The 17,540-nt window shown below is 52.9% G+C and overlaps 2 protein-coding genes across 6 annotated transcripts in view; both read left to right on the forward strand.

Annotated features, from left to right (window-relative positions):
* Window positions 1–4,275, forward strand: part of ETS1 (ETS proto-oncogene 1, transcription factor) — a 514,297-nt gene extending 510,022 nt beyond the window's left edge. For all 3 annotated transcript variants that reach the window (XM_061476135.1, XM_061476137.1, XM_061476138.1), the window contains one exon: window positions 4,221–4,275. The gene's annotated coding sequence lies outside the window, so the exon portion shown is untranslated. The remainder of the gene's footprint in view (window positions 1–4,220) is intronic.
* The window catches only part of KIRREL3 (kirre like nephrin family adhesion molecule 3), a 270,297-nt gene extending 252,887 nt beyond the window's left edge, over window positions 1–17,410 (forward strand). For 2 of the 3 annotated variants that reach the window (XM_061476132.1, XM_061476134.1), the window contains 10 exons: window positions 721–869; window positions 1,098–1,225; window positions 1,602–1,728; window positions 5,562–5,662; window positions 5,762–5,960; window positions 7,051–7,086; window positions 8,712–8,819; window positions 11,875–11,984; window positions 15,821–15,907; window positions 16,375–17,410. In XM_061476132.1, the coding sequence (XP_061332116.1) occupies window positions 721–869; window positions 1,098–1,225; window positions 1,602–1,728; window positions 5,562–5,662; window positions 5,762–5,960; window positions 7,051–7,086; window positions 8,712–8,819; window positions 11,875–11,984; window positions 15,821–15,907; window positions 16,375–16,818 (1,489 nt within the window). In that variant the 3' untranslated portion in view covers window positions 16,819–17,410. The remainder of the gene's footprint in view (window positions 1–720; window positions 870–1,097; window positions 1,226–1,601; window positions 1,729–5,561; window positions 5,663–5,761; window positions 5,961–7,050; window positions 7,087–8,711; window positions 8,820–11,874; window positions 11,985–15,820; window positions 15,908–16,374) is intronic. The other variant, XM_061476133.1, reaches the window with a different exon arrangement.
* The last annotated feature ends 130 nt before the right edge of the window (window positions 17,411–17,540 follow it).

A 17,540-nucleotide genomic window follows, 5' to 3' on the forward strand; every position in this document is an offset into this window, starting at 1 on the left:
TGTCTTTCCCACCCGCTCCAGAGTGGCAGGTTGCCAGATGGTGCCCCATTAGGTCACATTTGCTCATTGTTTGGCAAACAGCGGCTTAATTCAAGTGCTGAGTTGACAGCTTGTTCTCCAAGACAATTTGCAAGTTGCAGTGTTGCAAATGCCAGCTTGGCTTTTCAGGGTAATGTTATTTCAGCTGCCTTAAAGGGATAAAGTTCTCTTTGATTAGAAAAAAATAAAAGGAAGAAAAGGGTAAAAGTGAGAGGAAACTGAAACAGTTTTTAGCTGTTTGATGTGGAAGGACCACTGGTTGTTGAGTTGTTCAGAAAGAGACTTCTCTCCTGGCACTGCAGTTCCCCATTAGCAGGCTCTCCATGTCCCATCCCTCCTATCATTGAGGTCTTCCATCTGTGCCCCACACTCTTAGGGAATGAGGTGCATTTCCAGTGAAACAGGCTCTCACAGGGAAATGGCAATTTGGGTTTATTTTGGAAAGGTTTAGGTAGGGATCTATATACACATCAGTTTGTTGTAATCTCTCCAAAACCTCTGGCTATCCCTGCATCCCTGGAGAGGTGGATGATGCCGAGGACAAGCACGTCTGTCCTAAAGCCCAGGGCAGCAGCAGGCTGTGATGTGCTGCCCCCCAGCACTGCAACCCGCAGGTCTCCCGCACCACACACACGAATGACACAGAACAGCACCATCATGATGCTCTTTCTTCTTCAATAGGTGGGCAAAGAAGGGCCAGGTGATAAAAGAAGCATCCGGTGACTTCTACGAAACCATCGTGGATCACACCTTCTTCTTTGAGCCCGTCTCCTGCGAGGTCACCAATGCACTGGGGAGCACGAACATCAGCAGGACTGTGGATGTCTACTGTAAGTGATGGGTCAGCTTGAGGCTGAGGCTGAAAATTAATAGGAAGGGGACACGGCCAGGTCTGACCTGCCTGGGGTGACCAGGACTTGCTGGGTTTTATATGTCTGTGACCCATAGGTCCAGCAAGACCTACTGCCGCTTCCTCTGACACAGTGACCTCTTTGGTTTGAGGGTTTCTGGTCGATACAGCCCATCACTGGGAGGTAACTCCGGTCTCCTCTGTGCAGTTGGGCCCAGGATGGCGACAGAACCTCAGTCCCTGCTCGTTGACCTGGGCTCCGACGCCGTCTTCAACTGTGCCTGGACTGGGAACCCATCTCTCACCATCGTCTGGATGAAGCGAGGCTCAGGAGTGGTAAGAACTGCTGTTGGGGTGGTGGGGAATGGCATGTTCAGGGCATGAGGTTCTGCATGATGCTCCACGTGGAGCAAAGCCCATACCTATGGGCTGGGAGCTCCTAGCTGGACTTAGGATGGTCCTCCAAAAGGAGGGGACAACGTGGCATTGCAAGCCTACAGTGAATGTCCCCAGTTAGTCCAGAGAAATGTATTAAGCAGTAAAGGCCTTATTGCCTTTGTGGTATCTTGGATGGAAGCGTGAGTGCATCCGTGAGGCAGGATTTTGGATGGCAGGCTGGAAAATGAGCTGTGCACTAGCCTGGGATCCCATCTGGGAGAGGCTGATAATCAGTGCCATTGCTGCTGCAGAGGAACCCCCTCCTGTCTTCCAGGTCCTGAGCAATGAGAACAAGCTGACCCTGAAGTCCGTCCGCCAGGAAGACGCTGGGAAATACGTGTGCCGAGCCGTGGTGCCACGGGTGGGCGCAGGCGAGAGGGAGGTGACGCTCACTGTCAACGGTACCTCTTGCTTCCCTATGGCTGTTGTGTCTCATCACCTTATTGCTGTCTCATATACCACTCTCATTGCCAAATTGTCTCCTTGGATATCAGCTTTCAGAGCAAACCCCACCCACAGTTGGATGAGGGAATGGTTCTGCCCTGCAAGCAATGTGAATGGATTGGATTTTGTATTTGTTCTCCCGGAGAGGCATGGGTTAAAGCAAAAATCCCCAACATTATCTATGTTCCTTATTATCAACAGGGGTTTATTGAGTAGCTGGGAGCTGGCATCTTTAAATCTTTAATAGATTTATCTTGCAAAACCCTTGCAAGGTCAGAGAGCACTGTTGTCTCTGTTGTACAGCTGGAGAGCTGGGAATTGAGCCTGGATCCAACAGCAGCAGCCTAATCACTCTCCCAGGGCCCACGTGAGGGTGCCTATGAGAGTCAGCGGTGCTACATAGCTCCTCCACAGCTGCTTGAGGCTCAGGATGTGTCCTGGACCTGCACCTAAGCTCAGGAGTTAGTTGGGAAGCACTTCAGAGCTCTGGAGTTTAATGATGACCCTGCCAGGACCCCGCAGCAGCCGGTAACAAATTCCAACCTAAATATGGAAGGGAAAGAGCTAGGCAGGCTGTGAATGGTATAAATAGAGTATGAATTTCGCATTGTCTCTCACCTGCATGACAAACTGGCAGGTTTCAGTCCCCGCTCGCTGTCACAAAGAGAAGAAAATGAGCAGGCAAGCAGCACAGGCAGCAGCATTTTAAATGCAGATGATGCAGATAGGTGGATGCCCCATCCCTAGAAGCATCCAAGGTCAGGCTGGACAGGGCTCTGAGCAACCTGATCTAGCTGAAGATGTCCCTGCTTGCTGCAGGGAGGCTGGGCTGGCTGACCTTTGAAGATCCCTTCCAACCAGACTATGAGATTCTATAACACTAGAAAGGGAAGCCAAGGGCAGCACAGCAGGCGGGTGAAAACCAGCTACTCCCTTGACTATGACTCGGCTCCTCGGCGCCTGCATGCTCCTTCGCCGCCGGCTGCTGGGTTTTAATTACAATTAAGCTCGATCACAGAAAACAAAGCAACAAATTAGCACAAACATAGAACCTGCTCCTTTCCTGACACCTACCAGGCACGCGGATGCCTTCAACGCAGACAAGGCGCTCAGCAGGCTCGGGGCCATTTGGAGCGTGTGGCATAGGGAAGAGTTTTGCATCTTACACCACTGCTGAGCTTTTCACCTTGCAGAGCTGACGGGGGAGCAAATCAAACCTGTGCCATAAGGCTCACTGCTCTGCTTTGAGCATCTCCCAGGAGCAGCTTGCCTGCAGCATCCCATCCTGCTGGGATGTGTGTTTTACACTGGGGTCTGCTGCAACCCCAAGGGCACAATGCATTGAACCCCACACCAAGGGGTAACCAAGGAGAACCAAGGTGGACCAGCCTCAGAACTGCATCCCTATGCCCTACATCCACCAAGCACCAGGGTGCAGGTTGAGAGGAGATCTCCCGCTCCGGAGCACGGCACGGTGTGTCTAATCCTGCTAATGAATTCTGCTGAAAGCCTTTCCTGCTGTAATTTGAAAGGGAAGTTGAATGCCTCGTATTTTCAAGTGATTTTAAATCCGGAGGGTGATAGAATTGTCTCGGTATTACCAGGTGCCTTCCTCTGTGGGCTGGGATTCGTCACACTAAAATTAGCCATTTAGAAGTGTCTGTTCTGGACAAGCTCCACAGACTCTGATCAGTGCACATGGGCTTCAGAGGGGCTGATTCATGCCACTGAAAGCACAGAGACCCCAATTGAGGGTTCCTCATCCGAGCCTGCAATCCCTCTGCAGCGGCCCATATGCTCTCAGTGCTGTCAGGAACCACAGCAGCAGGATGCTGGGATGGGAGAGCATCCTCCTGCGCTCCCCACCGCAGCCTTCCAGCCAGCTCTGTGGCTGCAGAGAGCAGCTCATCCCTGTGCCAGGGTGTGAGGCCACCAGCCTGAAAGGAAGCAGATATGATTCAGAGGCTGGTTAATGGGAAGGAGGATTATGCAAACAAGCAGTGCTTGGCAGGGCAGGAGCAGCAGAGGTAAAAAGGAAGCGAGGAGCTGTCGGTGCCATCATAAATCAGTTGGATTTACAGCCCCCGTGCGAGCCAAAGCCTCTCGATGCTCCTGACTGCACGCAAGCCTGGTTGCAGCTCTCACCGTGGTAGGAGAAGCACCTCGAGATCACCTTCACAGCGGGATTGCCTGGAGTACAGGCTGTGGATGCATTATCCAGGCTGAGAAGGTTGAGGCTGGTCCTCCTGGAGAAAAGCAGCTGCATGGAGACCTCAGAGCAGCTTCTAGTGTCTGAAGGGGGCTACAAGGATGCTGGAGAGGGACTCTTCATCAGGGACCATAGCAATAGAACAAGGGGTAATGGGTTCAGACTGAAACGGGAAATTTAGGTTAGATATAAGGAAGAAATCCTTTGCTATGAGAGGCTGGCACAGGGTACCCAGAGAAGCTGTGGCTGTCCCATCCCTGGTAGTGTTCAAGGCCAGGTTGGACGGGGCTTGGAGCAACTTGCTCTAGTGGGAGGTGTCCCTGCCCATGGCAGGAAGCAAGGATTTAAACCAAACTCTGTTGCCAAACCGTTGCCAAGGTTGCAAGGTCTGGGAAGGAAAGGGTCAGATGGACTCAAGCAGGATGGAGAAGGCTCAACCACCCTTTCTTTGCTCCAAGGCTCCCGAGTCAGCAGCCGCCAGGACCACACAAATAAATAGGAACCAGCATGCTAAAAATAACCACAACCAATAGCTCCATCATTTATATCCATAGCAACATTGTTTAAAGCCTTTCCCCTGTCTCACACTTAGCACTGAATGCCAAGCCAGAGATTGGCAGCCTTCGTAAGGAGCCAGAGCCTGATGGAGAATCAAACACTGGCCCCAAATGTGAAGAGGCTGCAACTTCGTGCTATTATTTCTGGGCATGTTCATCTCACAAATGGTCTTTAGTCATACACTATTATCAGGATGATAAGCCTTCGTCTCTGAGCTCCTGAAGCAATAATAAAACCCAAAGCCATTGGCATTTGTGCCATTTAAAATCCACTCGCCTTGGGGAAAATGAGTCTTCTAATGATTATTAAGCCATTTTTCTCCAGCATCACCCAGTCTTGGAGTGCTTCCAGAAGTTATAAGTCACATACAACCATTAAAATACAGAGATGTTTTTATTATCATTATTTAGGCCTCGTGTACAGATCCCATCATTGCTCTTGAGTCTGTTGACATTGGGTTCATCAGTAATCAGGAGCATCACCTAGTATGTGTTTAGCTAGCCAAAAAGCTCCTCCTTCATGCCTTGTGCCACTCTTAGAGGATGATGGGACCCAAAGGGTTCCCATCGCATGTCACATCCAGGAGAAAAAAGCCCCAGCACATATTTAGGGCCATCTGTTTGTCCCACGTGGCTGTTGGCAGGGTCCTTGCACCAGGCATGGGGAGTGAAGGCCAAGGCGAGCTGACATTGCCAGCTTGGGCATAGAATCATAGAATCCTAGAGTGTTATGGGGTTTTCCTGCAGGAGCCCCTCCAGGGCATCAAGCAGGCTGGTTGCAGGTCATTGATGGTGGCTACTAGGTAGCATCTGCCTCTCAGTGCCTCCTTCTGCCCTCCTGCTGCTTCCCTAAGCCTTTGGGGAGCATCACAGGAGGCAAGGGAGCTGCTGCTCCCTGTATCACCTCAAAGGGGCATCCTGATGCCCCTCTGTGGCTCTGTTAACACACCTCCCCATCACCACCAGCACCTTGTATTGCAGCCACCCGTGCGAGATGCCAGCAGCTCTCTCCTGTCTCTCGCAGGGCCACCCATCATCTCCAGCACCCAGACGCAGCATGCCCTGCACGGCCAGAAAGGGCAGATCAAGTGCTTCATCCGCAGCACCCCACCACCCGACAGAATTGTGAGTAGCATCCCATGGGCACAGTGGGTGCCTCCAGCACCTTTAGGTGCCCTACAGTGGGCAGACCTGCCCTAGGCTGACCCTCCTCTTGCTTGACAGGCTTGGTCCTGGAAAGAGAATGTGCTGGAGTCTGGGACATCTGGACGCTATACGGTGGAGACGGTGAGCACGGATGAGGGCGTCATCTCCACGCTGACCATCAGCAACATTGTCCGGGCTGATTTCCAAACCATTTACAACTGCACTGCCTGGAACAGCTTTGGCTCTGACACGGAGATCATCCGGCTCAAAGAGCAAGGTGGGCACCGCTGGGGAGCCGGTGGGGCTGTTGGGCGTGGGAATTAGCCCCCGGATGGGCTGTAAGTGTGGGGAGATGCTGTGAGATGCAGGAGGAGCTCAGAAAGCTCTTGGGATATCAAAGAGGAAGTTAGAAAGGACGATGAGAATGCTCCAGCCGTGCTAGATATAGGTTGCATCCTTAGGGTTCCTGGTCCTGGCAGAGGTGAGGAGGTGGGACAAGCCCTGCAAAGTCTCTGCTTGATGCAGTATTACCTGATTTTACCCATGCTGCTAAAGCTGGAGTGCACGGGACAATCCTGCACCCCTCACTCCCTGCCCCACACCATAGGGTGATGCCACTGCACAGGCTGGAGGATAAATTATAGCCTTGGAGAAACAGGGATGGATGCTCCCTCCAGACCCCACTGCTGCACAGAGCACAGAGGAAGGTGTTTGGGCTGGTGGCATCCCTCCACCCCGGCCACCAGCCACCATGCCAGCATGTGTTCTGCAGGGCTGGGCTTACCCAACCAGCCTCGGAGGCACCTCCAGCAATCCCGAGGGGATGGCCAGGGGATTTCCACTCTCCATAGCAAGGGAGGGTGATGGCTTTTGTGATGAACGCTTAGCTCCTGGAGGAACTCCAGTCCTCTTCTATTATATTAAATGCCAGGGCAGGCAGGTGGATTGCTCTCATTAAGCCATGATTTATAAGCGAGGCTGCCGTCCAGATTAGATCAGAGCTAAATGAACCCCTTAAAATTAGCCTTGGGCTTCTTCCAATGCAAACAGAGCCAGTGGTTTTTCCAGGTTCTCTGCCAGTCAGCAGGAGCCTGGGTCCCGGCGGAGGGTGGCCAGGTCCAAGCCTGCTCCGCAACATCCAAGTCCACAGCCGGCTCCACACCGAGATCCCTGCTAGGGACACCCCTGCCCTGGGCAGGAGGACACCGTAGGGTGGCTGAGGCTGCTGTAGGGTGGCAGAGGACATCCCCTTCACGGGGACATCCCTGCGCTCGGAGCAGAAGGCGGAGCAGAGGGCTGAGCGCTCAGGACTGACGTGTGCGCTTGGGCCGTGCAAGGCTGTGGACACTTGCTTTATTTTCAAACAGGTACGGAAATGAAATCAGGAGCTGGTATTCAAGCAGGTATGGAAATCATGAGCTGACGGTGAACGTGGGTTGTCCCCAGCCATTACCACGCCTGAGGACCCAGTGTCCTCCTCCTGGCCCAGCAGCTTTCCGGCAGGGCAGGGCAGGAAGGGGTACAGGAAAGCTGCAGGGCAGTGACTGGGGCATGGATTGGGATGCTGTTGTGGTCCAGTCTCCGCTCTGCAAACCTTTCTGCGCCCCCAGCTCCCAAGCCACTAAAAAGGGAATAATATCAGGGACCACTGAAGTGCTCTTAAGTGATCTCAGGTCCAGGATTAAACGTGTGGTCATCACCAGCTCCACACCAGTGGAAAATGAGAAATGGTTTCTTCTTCACCTAGTCAAGTGGCAGCCATGAGGCTGCTGCATTTTGCTTCTCAGGTAGATCACCTCTGTCCCAGCAGCATTTGTGTCCCCATCTGTAGAGGGGAAGAGGAAGAAGGAGGATATCAACTCTTTGCGCTCATCTTTCCCCTAAATTCATCCCATTCATTTGCAAGGAGAAATCGCACATTGGAGGTGTCCAGGACAGCGGTGAGGATACGTTCACCTGGCTTAGCCAGCCATCCTGGAAAGGGTTACCCATCTTTTGGCCTCCTGTGTGTTCACAAGAGCCTATGGAGTGCTTAGAACAGGAAAGGGGACCTATAGATATCCGCTGCTTGTGGGGAGATCATCCCAGTCTATGACGGTGATCTGTGGTACCCAGCACTGGTGTTCTGCGAGCAGGAATGCTGCCTGGCAATAATCCAGAGAGCAGGCACCAACCCAGCACTCACCATCAAGTAGGAGCTGTGCTTTGAGGATCCGGAGGAACCGAGCAGGGAGATAACAAGGCTCTTGGGCTGCAGATCTGACCCTCTCTCCATAAATGTGATTTCATATTCCACCCTCCCCTCGCAAGCGGCTGCCTGGATCTGCACAAGTAAATCAGCTTTGCTGGCTGAAATCCCGGCTGGGAGCCCAGCTACAGAGTTACTGTAGGCAGAAGGATGCGAGCATGTAACCCCTGCTCAGCTGCCTGGCCTCTGCCCATCCCTGCTGTCCCAGTCCTTGTAGCACCCTCAGGGGTTCAGGGAAGGATGACAGAGCGGACTAGCCAAGGGGAAAGGCAGGAGATGGGGATATAAACCAGGCAGAGGGTGTGAATGATGGCTCTTGGGTTAATTCATCCATGTAGACTTAACAGCGTGGGCTAAGAGCTGAGCTACAGCTCCTGGCAGGGAGGCTCAGTGCCCGACTCCATCCCGGCTCTCTCCCAGCCTGCTCTAATCCTTAATAATATTAACACGCCGTCTTCTTTTGCACTTCTCATCCTTTAGAGCTACTCATTCATTCACCTGCAGGGTGCTATAGAGAGCAGTTGTTAACCTGCTCTTCAGGCTCCCTCCTCTTCTCTCCCTCCCAGGGGAAACTGAGGCACAGAGCGATCCCAAGTGTCCCACAGGCAGCCTGTGCCAGTGTCAGGACAAGGGAGCGGGGAAGGAGGTCCACTCGGCCCCAAAACCCTCCCCAGGCTCATCACTGAGCCTCTTTCCAGTAGCCAGGGGTGGGTCCCAGGGGTAAAAGCCACTTCTCCAGCCTTCAACCCAGCTTCATGCTCCCTCTCCTTCCTCTTGCAGAGTCGGTGCCTATGGCGGTGATCATCGGAGTGGCCGTGGGGGCCGGTGTGGCGTTCCTGGTGCTGATGGCCACCATCGTTGCCTTCTGCTGTGCCCGCTCCCAGAGGAGTAAGTGTCTCCCCCAGCCTCAGTGCATCCCTCTGAGGCTAAAACCTTGGGGTGAATAGAGTGGGTCACAAAGAAAACTGAGGCTGAATTTGCTAACATGGCACCAGCCCAATGTGCTCCTCATGCTGGTCATCCCTATGGGAGAAGGAAAGGGGTTTGGAGCACAGGGAAAAACACGACAGCTAACTGTTAATCCCTGTTAACAGCCCAAACAGCTCTGGCAGGGGTGTCCTAGGGGCAAAGGGATTGCAAAGGGACCTGTTGTTAATCCCTCTCTTGGGGAAATCCCGATGTCCAAGAGGGAGAAGCATCCTCACCATGGTGCTTAAAAACTCTCCTCAGTTTGTGCTCGCTGTTCTGATTCAATTTCATTTCTCTCAACATCAAATGTGTGTTTCCTAGAGGGGAATTACAGCCAGCTGAGGGGTTTTACATGGGACACATGGGTTTTGAAGGCTGGCTGTGCTGGGAATACAAGTTAAAGTTGCATTAGAGATGCAGGTAGAGGAAAGGGGGGGATAACCAGCATGGAATCGTGTTGCCTCATTAAAAAGACACCAGGAAATTAAAGCAGGATTGCTGGCTAAATGAAAAGGCATCAAACCAGGAGGGAGAAGAGTGGGACTGTGTGGAGCATCTCAGACTAAGGGAGAAGAGGATACACTCGATGGTGCTGCGGGCTCGGGAGATACATGGTACGGATGCCAGGATGCCAAGCTCTGTGTGTGTGTGTGTGTGTGTGTGTGCGCGCCAGAAACCCCACTTATTTCTCTTTTCATTCCCCCCCCTTGATCATTTACAAAGCAATCAAAGGCACCAGGCTCCTCCTGGATTTGGGTATGAAGGCAGGGCCTCCCACAGCAGAAATGTGTTTAATTTTGAGAGCGATAATGATGCCTCTCGCTGTCTCATCCCCTGGTTTTGTGAACTCTTGCAGCTCCCATTAGCAAGTGTTAATGAATTAAATCAATCCTGCTTTCTGGGGAAGGACTGGTGATGGGCAGGACCCAAGACCAGGCCAGTTCAATGCTGTGGTGAGCACCTGAAGAAGCAGAAGCAAAGCCATGTTATCATGTCAATGGTGGGACACAAGCATCCATGCTCCCCACATTCAGAGCAGGGGAAACCATGTGGTTCATTATCTTCTTCTTGTCTGATGTATCCAGATGGTGCAGGGTTCTTTATGGCACACAGTTTAACACTGATGCTGTGACAGCAGATCAAAGATGTGGTGCAAGCGCCAGGGTTGGGAGTCCCTCACAAGCTGAAAGCATGCAGAGGATGAGGGAAAAAGCAGGAATTGTCCTTCCAAGAGGAAGGACAACCCCATCCCAGCCAAATGTCTGCTGTGATTTACCCCTTGGATTCCCAGTGGTAAACCAGGAAGAAGAGGCATTTGCTTTGGCAGGGCTGGGAAGAGAGTACATGGTGGCATGGCAGTGATTGAAGTTCCTTCCCTCCACTGTTTTCAGTGATGTCCCACTTAGAAAGGACTTTTTGGCCTTCTTTATAAGCCCTCCGGGTCTGGGCATCTTCCTGGTGTGCTCACTGCACCGCTGCTGTTCTCCAGCTCCTCCTACACTGCTAAGTCCCTTGTTGCGTGCCCTGCGGCAAGGAGAAGGGATTTCAGCCCTATTTTGCAGGTGCTAATGCAGGCTGGATGCTGTGGCCAATATCTCCAGCAGCAGGTGAGCGTCAGGAAGCTAGAAGCACCAGGCTGAAAGGTGAGGAAAGGACTTTTCATCATGGTTAGTGTGGGAAATCAGCAGAGGGTTCACAGGGATGGGCTCAGGAGTGAGGGGACCAGCAGAGCACTTGGATATCAGGGCAGGGATTCATTTCTTACCAGGATGACTGCAGATTCCTCTCCCAAACACAGAGCCTGGAGACTCTGGAAAAGGGGAAAAGAAACCACTTTATTGCACATCTGTTGTTGTATCTACGGTGACTTAATGGCCCGGAGTTATTTAAGGGGGAACACTCCTGGGAGAGGACGTGCAAAACAGTAATTAGCTTCTCCTTGTGACTAAAGACAGTGGTTCCAGCACCAGGAACGTGGTCCCAGCAGGGAAAATAAGAACAAAAAGCAGTAGTAGCTTCCCAAGGAAACCCTTTGCCTTGCACCCGAGACTTGGAGGCATCTGTCGGCAACAGCAGGGCTGCAGATACCAAGGGCAAGGGATGCTGGGGCAGACTAATTCCAGGATGGAGCTTCAAGCCAGGCTTGGCTGCATGATTCAGTTTGGTTCACAGTCTCCTCCTTCATGGCCCGGCCTTTGCTGGGCTGAGTCCGTGCAGTCCCAGCTTGGTTCCTCTGGCTGGAGGCAGATCTGACAAGCCCAGCAGCTCAAGGCAGTTTTGGCTCCAGGAGGGTGGAAGCCAGCTCGCAGGCTGAAGCCCGGCTTCAAAGCTGGGAGCTGTTTAGATCTCGCTGCTCAGATTTGCATCCATCGCTGCTTTTCATCTCGGATCCACACGTGGCTCTTTCTGCTCCTGCTGCTCCGTGTCTGTGGTTTCACTTTGCTGAAATGACTTCTTCAAAGCATGCCTGACATCTTCAGGGGAGGCAGAGAGTTATCTCCAGTAACGCTCCTCACTGCTCTGCATGGAAACAGGAGCAGCAGCAGGGATAAGTTCGTCAGTCCCAAGGCCCCGTCTTTGTTCACTGCTTGGCCTTTCCCATACGTATCTGCACCTGGAGGAGGCTTTTCTCAGGGGCTTCCCAGTGCATTATATCCCTCAGGAGCAGCATTTCAGGTGCTTCCCAAGCAGCAGCAGTCTGGACAAAGAGCCCACTATCTGCTTGAGCCCCTGTTAACAGCACCGTGAGCATGGCAGGGTCTAACCAAGCCCCCAAAGGCATTAGAACAGATACCTGAGCTTCCCAGAGGTGATGGTTTCACATGCCCACACCTCACGGCAATGCAAATATTGCGCCCACAGTTCTCAGGTGGGTTTGCTGGGTTAATTGTCCTTGGTGCCATCAGTTGTTTCCCTGAGGATGCTCCGTGTTTGCCTTTGACTAACGCCCTTCTCCATCTCCCTCTTTGCCCAGATCTCAAAGGCGTGGTTTCTGCCAAGAACGATATCCGTGTGGAGATCGTACACAAGGAGCCAGCCTCGGGCAGGGAGACGGAGGAGCACCCCACCATCAAGCAGCTGATGGTAAGGATTAACTTCTCCTCCCCTTAAGCTATTACTCTGAGTAAGTGTTTGATGGTGATGAGCCCAGGCACATGTAGTTCAGCGCCGTAATCCCCACTCCAGGCAAAGATGCTTCTCCCAGTATCCTGCTCTTGACATACGTGTTCTCCTGCCATGAAAGGTCCTCGAGTGAAACTTTGCTAATGAAGAGGGAGAGATGGGGGAGGGTTGTTGTGAATTTGCCACCTTGCTTGGGGGAAGAGCTGCAGACAGCGAGTAGAGGCGGCATAGCCCAGGAAATTCAGCTTTAGCCCATGGAGTGGAATAAATCAAATAAACAGATAAAATAGCCATGAAAGGTGAGAGAAAAGAGCCGTGAGGAAAGGGAGAAGGGATTGAAGAGGCTGGAGGATGATTTCTAGGCTGCTGGGTGGGTTTTTTCCTGCTCTAACCCTCTGGTTTTCAGGCAGCACTTGCAAGCAAAAAGCTTTTTGATGAGTTACTGGTGGAAAGGCAAGGCTGAGCATCATAGGGTGGGCAGAGAAACCAGTAGGAGCCTTGAAATAAGAAGCAGGAGGAGGTGGAGGTCTGGCATGTCTCTGCCAGCACTGCTGAGGTGTCTGTGCAAGCCCCTTTATTCCCAGTTGGACTTTGCTCTGAGGAGTCTGCAGATCCATGTCATGATGTGCAGAAGAAGGACAGAGCTCCATGGAAGGACAGAGGAGGCCGGGACTTAAGTTTGGAGCAGTCTGCTGAGATGACAGGGAATGAGGAGCTTTCTTTTCACAGGACCCTCTATTACAGTGACGGACAGCATGCACCATGTCTAGCTTCCAAAAGAGGGGTTGAGAGCAGCCCAATTGCCGCTCGAGATCTTAACCACCAAGCTGGAAGCCTCAGCAAAGTGGGCATACAAGGAACATCTACCACTGATGAGTAAATGAAGAAGAAGATGGTTGTGGGATGCCAGGCATGGGATCTTGCCAGACACCATGGGGCAGAGCCAGGAGGCGATTTCACATCAGTGTGTGCCCTTGATGAGGCTGTGCAGCAGCAGTGCAGGGATGTGCACAGTGCAACAAGGATGCTGGCAGGCTGGAAATGGTACAGAAAAAAGTGACATTTATCTGATAGCAGGGAAATAAATGCCTATAGGGAGAGGTTTACAAAGCTCATGTGTTCTACCTTATCAGCAAGAGAGGTGGTTTGGTTACAGCATGATATAAAGGGGCTGTTTAAGTGCAAAGAGGGGAGGCAAAGTCAAGCACTTTAGGTACAAGATGAGGGAGTGTAACAGCCTGGCTGCTGGACTGGGAGAAGGTGAATTTCTCCCTCTCCTGGCCAAATGCAGGGGTTTTCCTGAAGATACATCAGTTGGATGTAACACTGTTGGATCAACACTGCTCAAGAGGTTGGAAGAGATGGTCCATAGTCCATGACCCCAGTGCTGGGCGGATTTGGACATCCTACCTGTCAGGAAGGAGACAACATAGCCTCCTGTAATGCGTTGACCAGGGCCTCCCCTTCCTCATCTGCTCTTAGCAAAAGCATTCCCACTAAATGCTTCCCAATTTCTTCTCTCTTCAGAGTCCTCAGGGAGCCCCCACTGCTCCTCATCCCCTTCCTTGCTCCTCGAGCATCCTCTTCTGGCCATTAGAGATCTAGGCTTCAGCTGCTAAACACATTCCTAACTAGATGCTCCAAGTTTGCCAACCAAATGATGGATCAAGTTAAAACAAATCCACCCTTTCTGAGGAGTGGTGATGAGCACTGCAGAGCACCCTTCACTTGCTCCATGCCCTCACCCCCAAGACCTTCCTTCTTTCCCTCCTCCCCATATATTATCTTCCCCACTGCTGCTTCATTTACCTTCCCTAAGCTTCCTGTGGCCTTTCAAGCCTGGGTTCAACCTCCACAGCATCCTTTGAAATGATCTCACCATGTCTCTGCTTTGCTGGAGCCTTTCTGGCTGCAAAGTGCCAGCGTGACTCTTCTTTCCCCCTGCTAAATGCCACTGTGTTTGTTATTCTCCAGCCATCTGTGACCTCTGCAGCTCTCCGTGCTTTTCACAAGTAATTATTCATGCATCTATAAGTTCATTAACACCTGAGGAGACACGTCATGCTGCCTGATTTGCATTTGTTCGCATTGTCTCAGCTCTGGCTCCCCAATCCCATTAGCTGCTCTGCCCACAGGCAGGGAAAAGGCTGCCAGCCTGCAGGGAAAGCAAACAGCAGCCAGGGGCTAGAGGCAAAAGAGCCCATTAAAGGGTCTGATCCCGGATAAATAAATCCCAGCAGTAGCTTTGCTCACTCCCACCATGGTACATGGCATGGGCACACCAATTCAGCTAAGCCCAGTCTGGGATTAGGGGGTTGAAGAGCAGCATCAGCTCCAACATGATGTAACCTCCTCTGGTATTGTGGCTGGGTGACCAGGCTTTATTCCTGGCTCATGGGACTCTGCACCCCAGTTTCCTCACCTGATGATTCTAAAGGAGTCATTGCCACTGCCAGGAGCAAGTGTGATAGAGGTGATCCCAACGTCCCTTCCAACCCAAACCATGCTGTGATTTCCTGTCTCCTTTTCCATGTCTTTCCCTCTCTCCCCCTCCCCTGCTGCCTCTGCACTTGTAATCCCCATTAATATTGGTAATAGAGTTCACTTTAGTTAGCCACTCCAGTTATCATTGCAAGAGATGACATAAAATGGCTTAAAATACCCATTTTGGAGGGTTTGCCATGAGCAGCACTGGCCCCTTGGTTCTCCCCTGCTCTTCACCCCTCTCCATGTCTGGCTGCATCCACCTGGGTCACCCACACCAAAACCAGCCATGTCCAAGCAGAAGTGCTCTCTCTTCTGAGAAGAGACCCTTGTGATGGGTGCAATACGAATGCATCCTAATCCCAAGCTTTTGCAGCAATGCTTTAGGGGATTTAGGGTGTTGCTGGGGCTGGCATGCAGCCTACAGAGCAATAAACCCCCTCCATGTACCATTTGAGCTGCACTGAATGCAATCCTTTGTATTTACTCTGGTAAATCAACGGCTGCTACAAGGCTTTTATTTTCCCTAGGATAACTCAGGTACTTTAATTTATTGCATTTAAAAGCCATATCAAAGGCTTGCAGGAGATGAACAGAAAGTGCTGCAGGGTGAATTTCCACAACCACTTACCAGCTTTACAAGAAAGAGAAGTTGGGCCATAAAAGGGGATTCTGGAGCTAATCTGGGGCTGGGAGCCCAGTGCTGGGGCAAAGAAACCTGAATGGAGGTGTGTGGTCCGGAAGAAGTTGGTTGAACTATTCTGATTCTATGAGTATTCTGCTTCTGCACAGCCCTACCATGGGCTAATTAATGTGGATCTTGCCCCCCCGGCTCATGGTTAGCCTTTGAAGGAAGAGAGATGGGTGAAGGCAGCACGTTGGGGCAGCAGCATCCACCAAGTAGCAGCAGGAGGATAAAATGCACTCAGATCAGATCAAAAGAAGCTTCTCCAGCCTGTCTATCCCCTCCTGACCCAGCTGGAGACAGGCAGGGGACTCAAATCTTTGAGAAGAGCCAATGTCAGAGTGTGTGGGGGTCAGATTAAGGCTTTCACATTAACTATGTGCCAGAACCTGTCTGGGATGTTGAGGGGTTAGTGGCCAAGTTCAGTTTAAGAGAAAAGGATGAAAAGAAAGAAAAACCAACAATAAAAAAGGAGATTTGGGGCTTTGTTTGCGCGCAGCCCCAACACTCACCATTGTATATGTCAATAATTCACTTCCTGCATCAGCTGAGCCTTTTTAGTCCTAAACAGAGGAGGAAAACCACAACTTGTAATGGGGATGCTGACACCCCTTCCATCCTTTCCCAGATGGACCGGGGGGAGTTCCAGCAGGACTCAGTGCTGAAGCAGCTCGAGGTGCTCAAGGAGGAGGAGAAGGAGTTTCAAAACCTGAAGGCGAGTATCCCCCCTCTTCCTCCCTAGCCCCATGACAGGATGTGGCTCAAAGCCCCCCCCCCCAGTCACCCCTGTGGCACATAGCCGAGATGGCTGCACCCCAAGGTGCTGGGTACCCATCTCCATGCCCACCACAGGGCAGGACCAGCTCATCCCTCACCCAGCAGTGCTGCTCCTGGGCTGTCTTTGGGCCATGTCCCCCATACTGAAGGGCTCTGGTACCCACAGTGCTGTTTGCTGGTCCCAGTGCCCTTTAGGGGATAAAACGGAGTGGGTGTTAGGCAAGGGGTCCCCATGCCTCCCTCTGCCCCAGTTCAGAGGAGGCCGAGCTGCATGGGATGCTCCATGTGGGCAGTGGGTAAGGGTGTCCTATCACAGGTGGAAGAGCCAGGTGGGTGCCCCGAATGCTGGCACACACGGGTAAGCTGGGCACCACCAACCTGCCCCCCTCTTTTCCCACTCCCCAGGACCCCACCAATGGCTACTACAGCGTGAACACCTTCAAGGAGCACCACTCCACCCCAACCATCTCGCTGTCGGGCTGCCCGGCCGACCTGCGCCCTGCCAACAAGCAGCGTGTGCCCACCGGCATGTCCTTCACCAACATCTACAGCACCTTGAGCGGGCAGAGCCGCCTCTACGACTACAGCCAGCGCTTCGTGCTGGGCATGGGCAGCAGCTCCATCGAGCTCTGCGAGCGCGAGTTCCAGCGCGGCTCCATGAGCGACAGCAGCTCCTTCCTCGACACCCAGTGCGACAGCAGCATCAGCAGCAGCGGCAAGCAGGACGGCTACGTGCAGTTCGACAAGGCCAGCAAGGCTTCCGCCTCCTCCTCCCACCATTCCCAATCTTCTTCCCAAAACTCGGACCCCAGCCGGCCCCTGCAGAGGCGGATGCAGACACACGTTTGAGCCCCCTCCGGGGATGCTCTGGACCATCCATGAGGGTGCCATGGCTTCGTGCCGGGACAGCTGCACCCGCCGGGAATGGCAGTGGGAAGAGGCTGGATCCAGCCCCCAGCGGAGTGGGGCTGTGGGGCTGGGGACCGGCCGAGCATCATCCCCCAGCCTGGTACATGCTAAAGCACAACCCCACCGAGGGGTCACTCCCAGCCCAACCACGCACCCCTGCGCCCACCTCAGCTTCCCACCGCCCTCTCCCACCCGGCTCCTTCCGTTCCTTCTTGGTGTTGTGTCCATACTTATAGCGTCCGTTTTTGGGGGGGGGATTAAAAGAGGGGTCCTGCTGCGTGGGACAGGATAATGGGGACATCAGTGGGATGGGGATCCCCTCCCCGGGAAGGGCCTCTCCACGCTGTATCGCCGGAGCGCAGTGCCGCGGTCAATACAAGAGGTGTTTCTCGTGGCTGATGCCCACCCCGCGAGGACGCCGGCTCTTTGGGTGATGCTCTGCGCCCCAGCATGGACCTGGCCTCGAGTTTGGGTGGGATACAGCATCATGGTGGGGTACCCAAGTTGGGTGTATGGGTGCAGGGGGGGCCTGTGGCAGGGGGAAACTGAGGCATGGCACAGAAGCCAGGAGATGGGGTGTCACACCAGGGACACAGCAGGTAAGGGGACATGGTGGTGCGGCCCCATCTCATACTCAGCCCCCCCGTGAGCAACAGACAAGC

Source organism: Pezoporus flaviventris, unplaced genomic scaffold (genome assembly GCF_033815535.1).
Source record: "Pezoporus flaviventris isolate CSIRO_AGI_PZ_B2104156 unplaced genomic scaffold, CSIRO_AGI_Pfla_v1 ptg000093l, whole genome shotgun sequence".
Lineage (NCBI taxonomy): Eukaryota > Metazoa > Chordata > Aves > Psittaciformes > Psittacidae > Pezoporus > Pezoporus flaviventris.